Genomic DNA, 16958 nt, shown 5'->3' on the forward strand with positions numbered 1-16958 from the left:
TGTCCTACGTACATAAATGCTGTCCATCGTTGTGTTGTTTTGTCTGTTGGGGTGGCTTAATCCTTGTTCTGTATTTTTTGTTCGATTCTGTTTCCTAGTTTATCTATTCTCTTTTGGGTGTATCCGTTTTCGGTCGCTATTTGGTATATGACTTTCCGTTTTTTGTTTCGGGCTTCATTGCTGAGTGGTATTCTTAACATTCTATATATGAATACGTTATAGGCAGCCATTTTGTGTGATAGTGAATGGTTTGAACTTGAGGGTGTGGTGGAGCTTGTTTGTGTAGGTTTCCTGTATGACACAACGAGACCTCACATTCAATATATTGAACAAAACCATAGACATTCCTAGAGAAGATCTAACACAAAGAATAGTACCTGATGCAGTAGAAATACAGCAAATTCACCTAAAGTACCTAAAGTACCTAAAAAAAGTTGCTGCATCATTCAATATATATATATATATATATATATATATATATATATATATATATATATATATATATATATATATATATATATATATAGAGTTTTTTATCAAGCGCTTCCTGTTTTTGAATTTGGATAAAACAAAGTGTGTGTGATGTATCATCAAGATTTTGCATTCATTTGAAAAAACTATTGATGCTGTGATATAACATCCTTCAAATGTCTGTCACGATTTCTTTGGGTGGAGCTGCCTGGGTGGAGCGCATCCGAAACTCCCAATTTTCCGTGACTCTGGCGCATAAATCAGGCTGAATTCTACCGACGGTATGAATTATGTTGGATTCGAGGACCACTGTGTTTTTTCGTTTATTCGCATATACTTGCGACTTGAAAAAATCCCATAAAGAAAAGTCTACCGATCTTGGTGACCTTCGCAAACATTCCCTCAAAGTGCTCGTGCAAAATATCCAATCTGGCAGGAGATGTTGAAAATACATATCGTTGTTATCCAGATCTTCAAATTCTGGTAATCATAGACCAATAGACCTTTAACAATGGTGCCCTTGCTAACGTCGTTGTCACAGAAATATGGACCAATGAGGCAACCAGCCCAAAATCCACATCAAACAGTAACTCATTCGAGATGCATTGAAAGCTCTTTCATTTCATGTGGATTGGTATCGTTACAAATTCGACAATTTTGTTTTTTCACGTACCCAACCATCCAGAATTGGGTCTCATCGCTGAAGATGATTTTTCGATGGAAATAAGTGTCAGTTGCCAACTGCTACAGAGCCCGTCCAACAAACACGTCGGTGTCTCTGGTCCTTTACCTTCAGTTCCCCGATCAGTTGAATTCTGTTGCTGAATTGTGATCTGCGGAAAGACGAGTTTTTGTGAGTGACGCGAAATCAACTGTCTCGGATTCTCCCACGCGTTCTCATAGACAGCGACAATATTTTTGGCAGATCTTGCGTTTCATCGACGTATGTGTATTGATCGATCGTTAACTCAGCCGATGAACTCAAATTTATTCACCACATTGCGACGGACGATTATAGAGTACGTAGAATTGGCGAAGCACGCGGTACGTTGCCCGAAACCTATTTTGATTAGACGCTCTTTCAAGAAATTTTCGACTCTGCCTGACTGTTTTTACTAGTCAATGAAATTGCTCGTAGATTTTTTCTTTGCTGTTAATATTTGTTGTTGGTGACGAATTAAATTCAAGAGAATTACTCCCTGTATAAATCATTCTTCTGCACATTCACATTCAACAAAAGTGAATGTGAAAATGGAATTAGCTATTTGGAAATTTGCGATGTGCTTCTTCATTCATCTCATTTGCTTTAATTGGTATGCATATTATACATAAGATAAATATATTTTATCCAGAAAACATGGTCATTGGGATACGTAACGTTTTGCATGTTGGACCGGTTAATCTTAATTCCTCTAGATATCCACTTTTATCTCCAAATGAATTATCACCCCAGAAATGAATTTGAAATAACCTTCAGACTCATATTCATATTCATTAACGTTATACTCACACACTTTTTGTTATTTAAATCTCAGTTTCTTTACTCCTTCTCAACATTATCGACGAATTTTGGTTCCAGTTGAGAACAGTAAGTAGAATACCTTTCATTTTGATATAAGGCAACTATTATTATGGAAGATGAATTATTTTTTCCATTTTACAACAACAAATGCTGATTTGTTGGATGTCGAATCACAACATTTTATTCAGTGTATCAATTGATAACACAACTCAACTGAACAAAAAATTTGAAGTGACATTTCGAGCTCGGTATATTTCAAATACATAAAAGGTTTTTCTTAAACTCAATAATGAAATCATTTTCAACAAGGAAAACTAGTTATAGGGAGTTTGTGATATTTCTGAAAACTAAGTTCCAAACTATAGAACAAGATTTACCATTTTATGACTTATCTGAACAATTTTGTTTGAATTTTTTTTATGTTTATGTTCATAGCTTTTTCATGGCTTGAAAAAACTTCATTCATTCAGACAAAATAACTATACTAAAAGTCCATAAGAATAGGCGCTAAATTACCAGAAATGGTATTGCGTTGAAACGAAAACATTGTTGTTAGATTGTGATGGTATATATTTCATCATCTTCTATTTGAATCATAGACACGCAGCTAAATGGTCATAGAACAACGGACAACGTGTTCTATTCATTGAAAAAACTTCCTGCCAATGAATTGGAAATACCCTTTTCAATACTATGATAATACAATGAATAATGATTTTTTTGAAGAACACCATACAACAGGTAAAAACCCAGACATTTTTTCAAACACGGGATGGAAAAAGGAAAATATTGTTATAAATCAGTTTAATTTTGTACTGTGAATTGTGAGCGATATGGAAAGTTAATGCAGTCAAAGCAAACGCAGACGTCCGAATTTATCTGAAGGAGAAAAAACGCTTATATACAATGTGTATTGTGCGCTCCGTGAAAGGAATGAAAATATGTTGCATAACAACGTATTCAATTTGTGTATCGAAGTAACTAAAGTGTCGACGAGAAATGTTCACTGAATTTCAAAAACTTTGAAGAAAATGTAGGTAAATGTGACTGAATGCACCAAATTTTCGTAAAAAGTTCCAAATGTTCTTTTTCCGAAATGAAATTCCAACATTAAAAAAATTCACAGACGAAATAACTTCAAATAAATCGATGACAGAAATATCACGACGTGTTTATGGCGCATATTGAAGAAAATGAACATTCAATTTTTGAAAGGAGGTTGAAAAAGTGCTCTTATAGAAAGAGGAGAAATTGTTTTGTGGCGGAGAAATCAATTGAAAAAAAACGGAGAGTACCGTCTTGAGGGTAGAAAGATTTAATATTTGGATGAGAATCCAGGCCATACTGTGTCAAATGTATGGCAAAATTCAGAAATGAAAAGCTTTCATTGAATGCCTCTCAACCGGACCGAAAGCGTTAGCTGGCAAAGGATGGAGGCTCATAATAACTCACACAGGCAGTGACAAACCTGAAATGAAATGATAGTGAAATAAAATACAGTAAAAATAAAACAATTGAACAAAAAATTAAAATCGAAAAATCAAAATGAAAAGTTGAGAGATTCCAAGCGAAGTTACTTCATTCGAGTACTTTCACTTATCTCCGCTTTCCTTTTGCTGCGTCACCGGTTTAGTGAAAGATGACCGTTTGGCGGGAGTTGGTCACTTTTCGTTTATTATGGGTTTCCATATGTTGCATATTTCTACGCCAGCTTGGCTGAATACTTTGTTGGACAACATGTATGCGGCTCCATTGAAATTCCTCTTAAACCAATGTTCCTACCTGTGTATGATCTCAGCTTGGGACCACTCGATGTTATGTTGATGGGTCCAAACATACTCTGCTATTTCTGATTCGCTGGTTTCTCCTGTGTGTATTTTTCGTGCTTGGCAATGCGAACATTCAATGGCCTCTTGGTTTCACCGAGATAGGATTCTCCGCACTCACAAGGTATCTGGTAAATGCAATTTTTAAAATCGCATTCCGCGTTTATTGGCCTGGTTTTCGTGAAGCTGCTACGGATAGTGTTTCCGGATCTGAAGCAGGTTCTGAGGTTGTACTTGGATCCAATTCTTTCTATCTTTTCCGATGAGCTTCTGATGTAGGGAAGTGCAAGCACTGGTTGTGACGGCTTCTCTTCCTTGCGAGACAGGTGGGTACTTTCCCTTCGACTGTTGAGGAGAACAGACGTGTGTAGGAGCTATAGGAATACGGTAGGAATACAGTAGAACTGTCAAGAACGTGTTTAATTCTTATTTCAATGACATGAATCGAAGTTGAGAAGACTGCGATAGGACATTTACAAGTATTGATTAATAATCTGTGATAGTGACACTTGGTACATCTGTATCTGTAGAGAAGGGAGGGTGACTGTAGACCCTCAGCACTCAGGCCACATGTTAGCCATTGTACATTCTTCAGAGGAGTTTTCCTCCTAGGTCATCGTCCATCCTGTTCTTTCCAGGAAGGTGGATATGTCACCAGGAGACATCTCCTTTATATTGGCAGGTGTAGGCCAAGACTCGCCAAACACACACTCTCTTTGGCAACCTTGAGGTGTCTCACGGTGGCCTCCGCGAAAGTTTTGGAAGGTGCAGCGACATAACTGTCGTTGCGCAGCTTCTTCAACCTTCTTGGGGTTCCCTTCGTGGAGGTGTACAAGTGAGGGAGCTTTCCTACAGAGGCAGCCGGTTCCTTGCCTACATTCAAGGCGGAGCTTTCGGCGCCTGACGCAGGAAGTGCCCTTGCTGTTGGAGGTGGGATGGGAGAGGAGGAGGGTGCACTTATAGTTGCTGCCACTCCTGCATCCTTCGCTGTATTTCTCTTTTTGGCCTCGGCTCCAAAAATGCGCTTACGCCTTGGCCTTTGTATTACATCACGAGGTGATCTGCTATGTCCAGCCTCATTCCAAGCGCCTTAGATTGAGGTGAGCACTTCTGTAGAACTTGGGGATTAGTTTTCGTTTCTGTTGTTTCTGTTTTTGTGTTTGTTCCATTCATGTGTGTTTCCACGAGGGAAGGGAAGAGTTGGTCTCCTCTGGCAGAGCCCCGCATTACCAGAGGTAGGCTGATTACAATAAGGTTTTGCCCAGTTCTCCATGGGGATCGTTTGTAACCGCATATCACCCTACGGCCATCCAGCTGTCGGCACGATTCCTTACACCTTAGCTTAGGTAGGCTGGTCCACGGTGGCATGTTTCGCAAAGGCTCCTGGGGATTCTTAGTTCACCTCACCAGCCACCAGGGGACGCGCCCGATAGGCAGCCCAACCCACGGGACTTGCTGCATATAATGAATATGAAATACAGAAAATGTGAATTGATTGTTTTTTGTCACAGTTATTGACACTTCATATCCATGAATATGAAAAATAGACACATACTTTTCGGAAAACATTTTCTGTTGAAATTCATAATTCCAATTATCAGGAATCCATAAAACACAGATGGTATTTTAAATCGTTCGAACAAACAGCCAAAAATTATTTCCCAAAAAGGCGTGCTGATAAGGCCATAAGCTTATAGGCCATAAGCTTATAAAAAAGAAGATAACGATTGGAACTGTAATATATATTGGTATTTTACAAATAAACTATATTTCAAAAAGCGTAAAAAACCTTGGGTATAAGAGATTTCTCCAGCGATTAGTCGGAAGTTTTCGTAGATTCCGAGAATTATAGAAATAGACTTCTGGGGAGTCTATTTCTCGGAATCTAGGAGTCTAGGAAACAGAAAATGCTTAACAATGCGATTCAGGAGGCGAGAACTGTAATGGAACAGACGGTCAAGAATATTTCAAATCAATCTGGTGAAAGAATCGAGCAACTGAGGGAAAAACTAAACAGGACAATTCATATAGGTGGAGAAAAGTAGACTGGAATGGGAGATAAAGACTTTGAAAACGGGGCAGGGTTCAAGCGTTTTCTAGATAACAGGAACACACACTACATGCCGTCTGATATGTCTGACAGGATAGGGGTGCTGGTGGAAAACAATCACCGGGCTACCACCAGATTTTCTGGAAGTAAAGTCCAGTTTATCAAGAAGGAGCTAACTGCAGTGAGTGGCAGGTTGCAACAAATGGGTGGACGCATAGGTAAAATAATAACTGAACTGGAAACAAGAGAGATAATGGTAATGGACAGCACTAACAGTAACGTTGGAAGGTATGGTAGGCTGGATGAATTAAATGGGGAATAATGGAGAGCAATGAAGAGGATACTTGAAGAGGTTAATGGGCAGCTTTAAAAAGTTAGGCCAAATGATATGCAAGGAAAGCGTAAGCAGGCGAAACCCATTATGATGTAACCTATGCCATCTGGTGTCTCGGGACTCACCGACGGGACTGTACGGCACACCACTGGAGGAGAGGCCGATATGGACACAGATGTGGGTTTTCAGGTGGTAGAGAACGAGAAAGAAAGAAAGAAGAGGAAAAACAGGAGTGTGCGTACTTCATACGACAGAACTTGGGATGGAGAGGGAGAGCAAATCTAGGTCAGGGTAGAAGACTCCTCCCCCGTTGGAGGAGGAGATCATTGTAGTCAAAGCCGTGGGAATTGTAAGCGAGCGACCACGAAACGGGGGGTGTATGTGTTATGTGAAGGCTATTAACCGCAATCGATCCGGTGTTGTGGTAGTGAAAGGAAAGAATGAAGATGCACAACAGAAGATACGGTACGTGCTCCAAGATGAAAGTTGGGTGAACGTAAAAAAAGTCACGAGCCTAATCCCCACGTCCTTCTTACTGGAGTTGAGCAGAATTCAGCGCTGAGTGAGGGTCTCACGCAGTTGGGAATGGAACGCATGACTGTGCGTAAAAGGAAGGAACGCATTGTGAATACCTGGAAAGAGAAAAAGTTCTAGAGGTGAGTGCGACGCTCTTCCCGAGATTGATGAGGCTGGAAATGGTGAGTCTGGACCATCGAATGATTGAGTTTTGCTCAACGGGGCTACCAAAGGTGAGAAAAGTTATGGTGACGAATATTAGAGGAGCCAACTGGGCGGGTATGGAGCGAGATTTGCAGAACTACAGTTCAGGGAGGCTTGGAATGATAGAAGAGATTGAGCGAGGAGCGGCTATGCTGCAAGGAACAATGAGGGAAGCGTGCACGAGGCATGTGCCTAGGAGAAAAAGGACGATCGGAGGAGCGTGGAGTGGAAAGCTCGCATAGGTATATGACGATGATGAGAAGAGAAGCGCAAGGAATCAGGGACGAGGATGCAAGGAATAGAAGTATAGTTAAGTACAAGAGAGAAAAGAATAGGTATGAAAGAATGATAGGGAACGCTAGGATGGTGTGGTTTAGGAAGAGGGTGGAGCGGATTCAGGATGAAAATCTGTGGGACCGTGTCTACCGTCTCCTCAACGGTGTTCGCCAGAGAAATCCCTTTTAATGTCGAGAGAGATGATGTATTTTCTACCGAGGGGAAGAAAGAAACCAGAAGGTATTTGCTGGGAAAGAACAGTTACCTGTGAAACAGTCTTTGAAACAATATACAGAGGCTGTCTATAAAGTTCTAGTCTAGGACCGATCATATGGAAGAATGGTTCGAACGAATGTGAAGCATGAAAAGACAAGGCATTGAGAGTATCGAGAAGAGATGGAATCTGGTCCGGAATGATTGCAAAGCATGAGAGGAAGAAATCTGGTTGGGGTGCAATGACATGAAAACATAATGCATATATATATATATATATATATATATATATATATATATATATATATATATATATATAGGCCGGAAGGGATGAAACACCTTCGGTCAAAAGAATGAATAGCAGGGAGGTTGAGATCAGAATGAGTGTTAGATACCTGAGAATTGTGTTGGATTCTGGATTTTTGTTCGTAGACCACCACAAGGAGGCTAGAAAAAAGCAGAGTGCGCTAGCAGAAAAAACAAGAAAATGGACCGTGCGGGACATCGGACTAAGGAGAGAATGTGTCAGAGTAATACGAGAGGTTAGCCAAGCCTGCAGTCATGTATGGAGTGCAAGTATGGGGGAGCAGAGTGAATGATAGCAGAGTCAGGAGACAGCTCAGCGCGGCCCAGAGTCCTTTCCTAATCGCCTCATGTGGGGCGAACAGGACGGCACCGTTGAAGTTAGGGTCAGATACTATGAATGGAGAGCAACTGGGGAAAGACAGATTGAGGACAGGGTGAAAGGGGTGGATAAGGCACTCCCCTGAATGCAAGGGATATAAGTGGAGGAAGTGGAGGACGAAGGTATGGCCGAGGTGTACGTGGATGCCGAAGCGAATATGGAAAACGGAAGAATGGGCATAGGTTGGGCGTATGAAAGGAATGAAGGTGAATGGGTATGAGGAAATGAACGAATCACCGGACAGGGTATCGTGAACGAGGCAGGACTGATTGCGATAGAGAAACTGATAGTTATACTTGGAATATGGGGAGAATGGACAGTAAGAATGAGTAGACAAAAAAGATAAAAGTGTGCATTATGGAAGAATGACAGAGGGAATGAGAAGACGGAACGACTGATCGGCTGTTATACATATATTGTAAAACAGGTGGGTTTGAATTTCTCAATCTGTCGAGAAAGAAAGTTATTTCACAAAGACATTTCGATTATTAGTATCCACAATCGTCTTCCACTTTGGTGGATGATCCTTGTACAAATGAGGCGACACCAACAATCCTGCTAACTTTGGGTCTATTTGTATGCTACCTATATCTGCTAAAATTATAGAAAAACTTGTAATACGAAGAATCATGATGTTTTTGAGTGGAGTAGCAGTCAGTTCGGGTTTCAGAGTTGAAAAACACTGATTTTGCTATGTTTCATCTACTAGAAAACATATATCTTCATTTGTGTGATAGTGAAAAGGCAGCGGCAGTTTTTTGCGATCTTTCAAAAGTTTCCGATTGCTTCATTAGAGATATATCTTAGAAACGGTTCAGATCATACCTGTCAGAACTCACTCAAAAATATTCAACGAAAGTCATTTTATGTGGAGGAAAAAATCAGTTTTTTATCGACTTTTTTTGGGTAATTGTTACCTTCCACAATCTGAAAAAATATAAAAATTATAATGGAGAACTTTATACAAGTGTAGAAGGGCAAACTTTTTAGTTTGTACTTTGTATTACATCGAATATTTCAGTTGTCAATCAACAACATTGACATAATTTCATATTTCAAAACTTCTTTGACATCTGTCGAAGAAGTAAAGAAATAAGCTCTCAAAAAAGGTATAACTGCATATTGTATATTCGAATTTTTATCCATCCCTGAAGACGGAGGCAGATTTTGGCCTCCGAAACGTAAAAGATAAGTATTATTTCTTAATAATTTTTTTGATAGGCAAAATTGTTAAATACGACAAGTTACTGATAAATAGAAGATTTTTCTTTGTGAAAAATACTTTGATTTCTACGCAGTAACTTATCGGGGTAAACTAAAAAGTTTGCCCTTCTACACTTGTACAAAGTTCTCCATTATAATTTTTATATTTTTTCAGATTGTGGAAGGTAACAATCACTCGAAAAGTTACAGTTACAGAGAACATATCCAATTCCCCCACAGTTACTTGCGGTGTGCCACAAGGATCGGGTGTAGGCCCAAGTCTCTTCTTGTTATATATTAATGATCCACCCCGCATTGATAAAGCTGCAAAAAAATAACCCAATTCACAGATGACACTACATTATAGAAAGTTATTGACCTTCTACTTCTCTGTTTTGATACAAAAATGTGGAAATCTCCTAAAGAAATGAAGAAAGCAATCAATTTTGAAAATTTACTCTATACTCTTTGCGTAGATTATCGTGCAAAGAAAGAACTTTCAGACTCCTATTGATCTTTGTTTCTGAAAGCCATATTGATGATTGTTCGAGCAGTTCAAGTTTCTCGAATATTCATGGATATGGTGGTTCACTGTTTTCTTCATGATTTTTGATATCACTGAAAGCAAATTGACTAGTTTATAGTCATTTGGAAGATTTTTCTTACCATTTTTGGGAATAAGCTGAATGCGAGCAATCTTCCAACAAGAATGGAAGCTAGTGCGAGTTCATTGGCGCTCTTTTAAAGTACGATGATGAACACTTTATCGGGACCCTACGCATTGTTGATATTAGGCTGTTTCAAAATTCACCTGACTGGACGTTGTCAAGAGTAATTTTTGGCATTGTGGACTTTAGTGTAGGAATAGTGGGTGGTGCCATTTCCAGAAAATCAACTGTGGAATGAGACGCGACTTATTCAGCTAGTAGATTTGCTTTTTCTATGGTATATTCATCTATGACTCTGTATCTAGTGCTGCTATCTCTTCTGAAGAGTGTTGTGTTCCATTTTCATGTAAAACAAAAAAATAATGGCAGCAACTACAACTATCTTCACCTGTAACAGTGGGTAATCAATTTCCTAAAATATACCCATTCGTTGAACTCTGATAACGGAATAAGTAATTTCGAAAATGACCATGGAAAATATTTCATTACATTACAGCACAAAATTTTATCTTTTCGAACAACCGTAATCTGTTCGAACTTTAGCATAGATATAATGATTTATGAATGAGACATTTCTTGTTTATTCAAATCAATGACCAAAAGTTATCAATTGGAATTTATATCTATATGTCTGATTCGATTTTTTTTGACACTATGTACCAAATTGTATTTTCATTCGTTTTTCAATTTCACCTGCGATAATATATCATGTTAACAATCTACAGGTATCAACTACTCATATGCTTCATTTCATCAACACTTATCTTGCGTGTCATGATATGTAGTCACATTGTAGATAGACACATCTTTTCTGAAATTTCGAATCCAACCCATATCTAATTTGTCTCACTTTCGACCTATTACTATTTCATCATCGTTATCTCGACCACGATATACTTTGTTTGAAACTTCGCTTCCTTGCAATTAACTTCGTAATGAGTTACTTGAGTGATTGCCATCGAAGAATATATAGATGGAGCAGTTTCGGAACTATTACTTGTGTCGAAGGGAGTATCACAAGGATTAATTATTAGGCCCTCACTGCTCAGTGTATATATTGTGCCTTCTGCAAACCTATGAGAAAATCTAATATCACTCACTGTACAGATGCTACTCCAGTTTCAGTAATTATCGTCTTTTTCTCCCAGTTTTCATTTTGGGAATTCTTCTACATGTCTTCTGATGGTGAATGGAGTCGATTCATCATTATTTTTAACAATTTTTTTCAATAACTTGATAAAAAAATAATTAATTTGAGTGGAACTTAGTAGGACATGTGAATACTTACACGTGGAATACATCACCAAAATCTATCCCATCATTATTCCAATATGCATCTCATTTTATTCCGTAGTTATACCAATAACATTATTTCTCACTCTCCTCTGTATCATACAAGATCTTGAAATAAGAAATTCCAGTAACACATTTGCTTTTTCAGCTGCAGGAAAACCGGAAAAACCTGCAGCACCATATTATATGAAGATCTTGATCCGCCAAAGTCCTCTCTCTCATAAAATAAAATGTAGGGTGTCTCCGGAGGCTCCAATAAATTCAATATATCGCTAGAATACTTAGTGACACGACTATTGTCAAACTTAAACCAGTACGTTTCGTCTTTGACCATAGCGTAATAATGACCAGGTTCAACGCCAAAACCACAGTAAACAATAACTGCATGAAGATTATAATAGTAGTCTGCTAGATTGAAGAGTTTGGTGCTTCCGTCAGAGGTTGAGTCATGTTCAAAGATCATTAGTGTTATTATTAGATCGACTGGTGCCTCAGCTATACTTATTGTTTTTTAATAGTCAGTCAGTTTGGCGCATGTTCAGCAATACAATCGATCATCACCTGTTGAATGTTCCATTTTCAGATGATTTATCAATAAGCTTCACATGGACTGGGTATTAGGAAACGCTAGTTGAAGTTCCAGAAATTCACATAGTTTTTGCTACCTCTTGAATATTTACTACAAAGTAGGTGAGTGGGGATTTTTCCAGCAGGAGATTTACAAACACAAGACGAGATACTGTACGGAATCATTCAATCCAGAGCAGTCAGGAGTATTGAATCTGCTTTTGTTTTGCTCACGAAGAGTATTCAATAAAGACGTCAAGAATTTGGAACAATCCTCTTATTGTCCTAACGAGTATCTAGTGGACAAAGACTCCGGGAAATCGGTTGGAGGGGAAGATGATACATTCTTACAAAACTGCAGCTGCATGAACAGGTGTTTGAGTTTGGTGAATAAGTAGAAAATATTCTCGTTCTCTTCCATCATTGAAACATCTTGTGATATAGAAGAGAAGGAGAATTATTGTTATTGGTGAATTCACGGAATAAAATGGGATGACGTGTCTCCCTACTCGAGAACTAATCTAAGGCAAACGCGCACCTCACTCCACATCTTCCAAACTTCCATAGAATCATGAAATGTGATTTCACGTATCACTTTTTTTTCAAATATTTCAAAATTGAGGAATAGAATACAATCTTCTAGTCTTCAACACATTCAGTTTGAAAACCAATATTTTCAATCATACCAATGAGAGTATATTACAACAAACCATCCATTTCCTAAATTGAAAGGGGTATATTTTAGAGAGATTGATTTTTGGGAAAGAAATGATTTGGATTTCTACTTCTGCATCACAGGGTGTCTATTGAACGTGCGGCAAAAATTTAAAGGACTAGTCTAAGGATATTTTGTCCTATTGTGACTTTTGATAGGGCGCTATGTTTCGAAAATACAAAGCAAAAAACACTTCCGATAATAACAATGTATTATAAAAAAATACATGTTATGTTCCTTAATCTACAAGAACTGTTGAAAATGACTACCTCCCGCTCGGATGCAATACTCCAATGTTCTCCTCATCGACTTCCGAACTCTTTCAAAAATATCAGGTTCACTTACAAGACATACTATTCAAATTGAAGAATTTTTCTAGTTCGGACTTCCATTGTCTAATATATAAGATGATTTGGAATCCCTGAACCAACTGTAGAAAAAGAAGAATTAAAAATGAATAGCTGTAAATAACAATTATATTAAGCAAAAAAACCTGATATTAAATAATAGTGAAATAAAATACAAGTAAAAATAAAACAATTGAAAAAAATGAAAATAAAGATATACAAAATGAAAATAAGATGAAAATGAAAAAGTTAAGAGATTTCAAGCCAAGTTAGTTCACGACGTTTCGATTGTTAGTATCCACAATCGTCTTCGGGTGATGACTGGACTGATTCCTCCGAAAGATTACTATTTATGGGTCGTTCGAGTACTTTCACTCATCCCCGCTTTCCATTTTTTTTATTTTCCGCTTCACTGGTGTTCAGTGGGAGATGACCGTTTGGCGGAATTTGACCATTTTTATCTTGATGATGGGTTTCAATAATGTTGTTTCAGGGATTTCAAATCATTTCATATATTAGACAATGGAAGTCCGAACTAGTGAAATTCATCATGAAATATTGTCAATCACCTTCAAACAAACATTCAAATTGAATGTCTGCAGCTGTTTGTAGTAATCGGAATTTTATTGATTGGTACCAATGGAATAGTTAGTTTTTTTATCACTTGGTAGATCTAGTGTAGTACGCTACACTTTCATTTCAGCTACGTTAATAATTAAATTACCAAAATTGTTATTGTCGAAATTCTTTCCCGCCCCGTATCTTCGAAACAAATCGCCCTATCAAAAATTATCATAAGACAAAATATCCTCAGAATAGTCCAAGGAATAGTCGCTCAAAGTTTTGCCGCATGTTCAATAAACACCCTGTAAACGAAACGAAGCAAACCATTTGAAAAAATTAACTCTATGCAGATTTACTTTTCTGCATGAAATTGATTGCTCCCTTCCTTCTTAAGATTCCAGATTTTTGTATGAAAATGGAGAAGTAGAAAGCCAAAACTTTTTCTCTCCCAAAATTAATACCTCCTGAAAATATACCCCCTTCAATTTAAATAAGATTTCTATGGGTGAGATTCAATCAATGAGCGAATGTCATAACGTACTGTCTTTGATGACAAAAGTATATCAAACTCTTTCGTAATATTAGATCGTAATTTTATGAATGAATTGAGTGGCTCGTCTTATGATTATATCCAAATTTAATGCTGAAGAGACAATAAGACATGTTTATCATCCCGAAACATGATGTCAGTGCTCTTCCACTCACCATATTGTGAGTGGAAGAGCACTATGAATGATATCTGATTCAATTCCATAACGAATATTTGGAATACAAACTGATAAAAGAGAAATATTTTTTGTATAATTCAGTGTTGATATGAAAATATTTGTTCCGAAACATATTTATATCAAACTTTTTTCAGTACATTTGAGAACAAAAACAATTATTGCAGAATGGACAAAAAATATGTCTATATGGCAGACATAGACATAGACGTAAATCAGAAATGTCATTCTCCTGACAAGCTACAATCTTGCTTATCTATTTTCCTTGTGGTATTTTCATTGTTTCAGTTGCTGCGTAGCTTTAGATACTGTAGCTTCAGTTGTTTATGTCGGGCAGGAAAAAGTTTTTTTGCATAAACTTCACATCATTTTCCATTGGAATTATTTGCTCTCTTTCTTTCTTTGGAAGTTTCCCATATTTTTTGGATAAAGAAACTTTCTTTTCCAAGAATTATTTTCTGCTAAAAATATATCACTTTCAATTCAAACAACACTATGTTTCTTCACTATGGTACATACTGCTTCGAAGCCTAACAAGAATATCTAGAACCAAACTGGCAGTGATGTTATCGTTTCTAATTCACGTGCCATCTTGCTTTTGCGATAATGTGCTTTTTCTTTGATTATTTTGTTCAGTAATCCATAAAAATGAAATTAATTATCATTACAGCACCGATGGAACATCTTCCAATGAAATTTCCAATTATTTTCTCAATAATCAAAATAGTGTATGATTCTCCGTCAAATTAAGTTTTCTTTTTAGAATATTTAAATGGTTTTGAGTTTTTGAATGAACTTACAGATAATCAGACCATTATTTACTAATCTCAACGTTAAAGCATGAATATTCATTTCACAATCTACTACCTACATAAGAACTTTCAGGAATGATGGACATTTTTATTCAAATTGTCATTTTATTGTTCTATTCGATGGTAGCCACACGCTTTGCCTCTTCAATCAGCGTGATTTCTCGTAAGATCTTTCATAGTAAGTACAACTGCCATATATTCATTGATGAAAATATTGTTTCTTTATAATATAACCCTCCAAATTTATCAATAATAATATTAATGAAGTCTTCAAAACGCTATTCGTGGAAAACATGAGTCTTCCATGAGAACACATTTTGATAAAAATACTGATTCAGATCTGAGAGATCGAAATGGAAATATTATTGCATTCCTGACAAAAATTATCATCATTATTTTATTATTATTTATCATTATTATAGAGCCTCCCTCCCTCCATCCCGCGTTTTAACCGCGTTTCTTTGATCATTTTCAGATGATTTTGTGAACTGTTTTCTTTTATTTCTATTACTCGTATCTATAGATTATTTTATAATTATGAGTAACATCTGTGTTCTTATTATGGATCAAGTTATTATTTGTTCAGTTCAAAGTTTTGTATTTGAACTCCTCACAATTTTTCAGGTGAAATGGTTGATTTGGACAACTGGCTAAAAACAAATAGAGAGTTAGTGCTGGAAAATTCTTTGAAGTCTTTGGGGAGAACAGAAAAACAGCTTCATGAGCATATCAAAATTCTTGAAGCATGGTTGGAAACTCAACCTCATCTACCGGAAACTCCGAGTGAGTATAATTTTTTCTGTTTATTGTACTACAGAATTGAATGATGAGAATTTTATATCAATTGACAAGTTATTTTTAACATGTGTTCGTCTTGGGTTCTCACGGTTTCACAGTTTTTCACAACACATAAAGTTCGCGACATATTGATGTTTTTTTATTATTAGAAATGATTAAAATGCGACTTCACAGTTAGTTTGTGTTTGAAAAATTTGTAGAAAACAGCCCTCTCGTCATGTGCAACTCTGAACTTCACACTTTTCTGTAAACTCAACATCAAGCTACAGTTTTATGACTATTGAAATGACTCGTTTTAGCAATTTGTAGTAAACATGAACAAGTGTTATATGATTAACCAAATAGTGGAAGTGAAACAGTGACTCAGTCAGATGTTTAAAGGCAGAGTCATAGGACAAGCTTGAGAAGATTATTGGTCACCAAGATCACCGGACTTATCTCTCATGGGCTTTTTTCTATGGTGTTATCTGAAACGAATAATGTATAAGCACAGAACATTTGCAAACATAGAACATTCAGAGAGTACCATTTGGGAGTGTCGTGCTAACATAAATCCCCTATTTATTAAAAATGCCACAAAATCTGTGAATGAAAAGACTATAATTTGTATAGAACGGGATGGACGGCCTACTGAATGTTGAATACAGGTTTCTTATAAGATTATTGAGATTAATCGACACTGTTGTAACTGCATCAAAATATTTAGAACTCATCTGCAGCTAATGGAATACAAATCTGCTTGAAAACGGAATACTAATGTAATAAGAACGAAGAGATATATATTTATTTGATTACTGACAAATTAACGTCAATACATTGAGAATCCAAATCAGTTTGACAGTGAAATGAAAAACTAGATGAACTTTGCTACAACAAAGACGAATTTCTGGAGGTGTATTTATTTTTTTTTCTGATAACAGGCCAATGCGAATATTTTCTGGGCGAAATATGACGTTGAATTCTCGTATTCATCAAAATGATAGAATTTGAATCATGTTCCATTCGAATCGATAGAGAGATAGATTTGAAAATTAAAGAATTGGAAAAACATTTAAGTGACAGTAGAGAGTCCAAATTTCGAGCAACGGTATAAAATTGGAAACTAATCATCTTTTTTTTTGGCATTCTCCGAAACTTTCAAAAAAGAAAAATTTTCAAATTTGACAGGT

The 16958-nt window shown here is 36.9% G+C and overlaps 1 protein-coding gene across 1 annotated transcript in view; it reads left to right on the forward strand.

The window, feature by feature from the left end:
• The first annotated feature begins 1903 nt into the window (after positions 1 to 1903).
• LOC111501837 (alpha-tocopherol transfer protein) overlaps positions 1904 to 16958 on the forward strand; it is a 31503-nt gene continuing 16448 nt past the window's right edge. Inside the window, exons 1-2 of the mRNA XM_074183564.1 lie at positions 1904 to 2059; positions 15616 to 15774. Of these exons, the coding sequence (XP_074039665.1) occupies positions 15621 to 15774 (154 nt within the window). The 5' untranslated portion in view covers positions 1904 to 2059; positions 15616 to 15620. The remainder of the gene's footprint in view (positions 2060 to 15615; positions 15775 to 16958) is intronic.

Source organism: Leptinotarsa decemlineata, unplaced genomic scaffold (genome assembly GCF_025532065.1).
Source record: "Leptinotarsa decemlineata unplaced genomic scaffold, Ldec_3_MD MMD2_tig00026340_RagTag_RagTag, whole genome shotgun sequence".
In the NCBI taxonomy this organism is placed as follows: domain Eukaryota; kingdom Metazoa; phylum Arthropoda; class Insecta; order Coleoptera; family Chrysomelidae; genus Leptinotarsa; species Leptinotarsa decemlineata.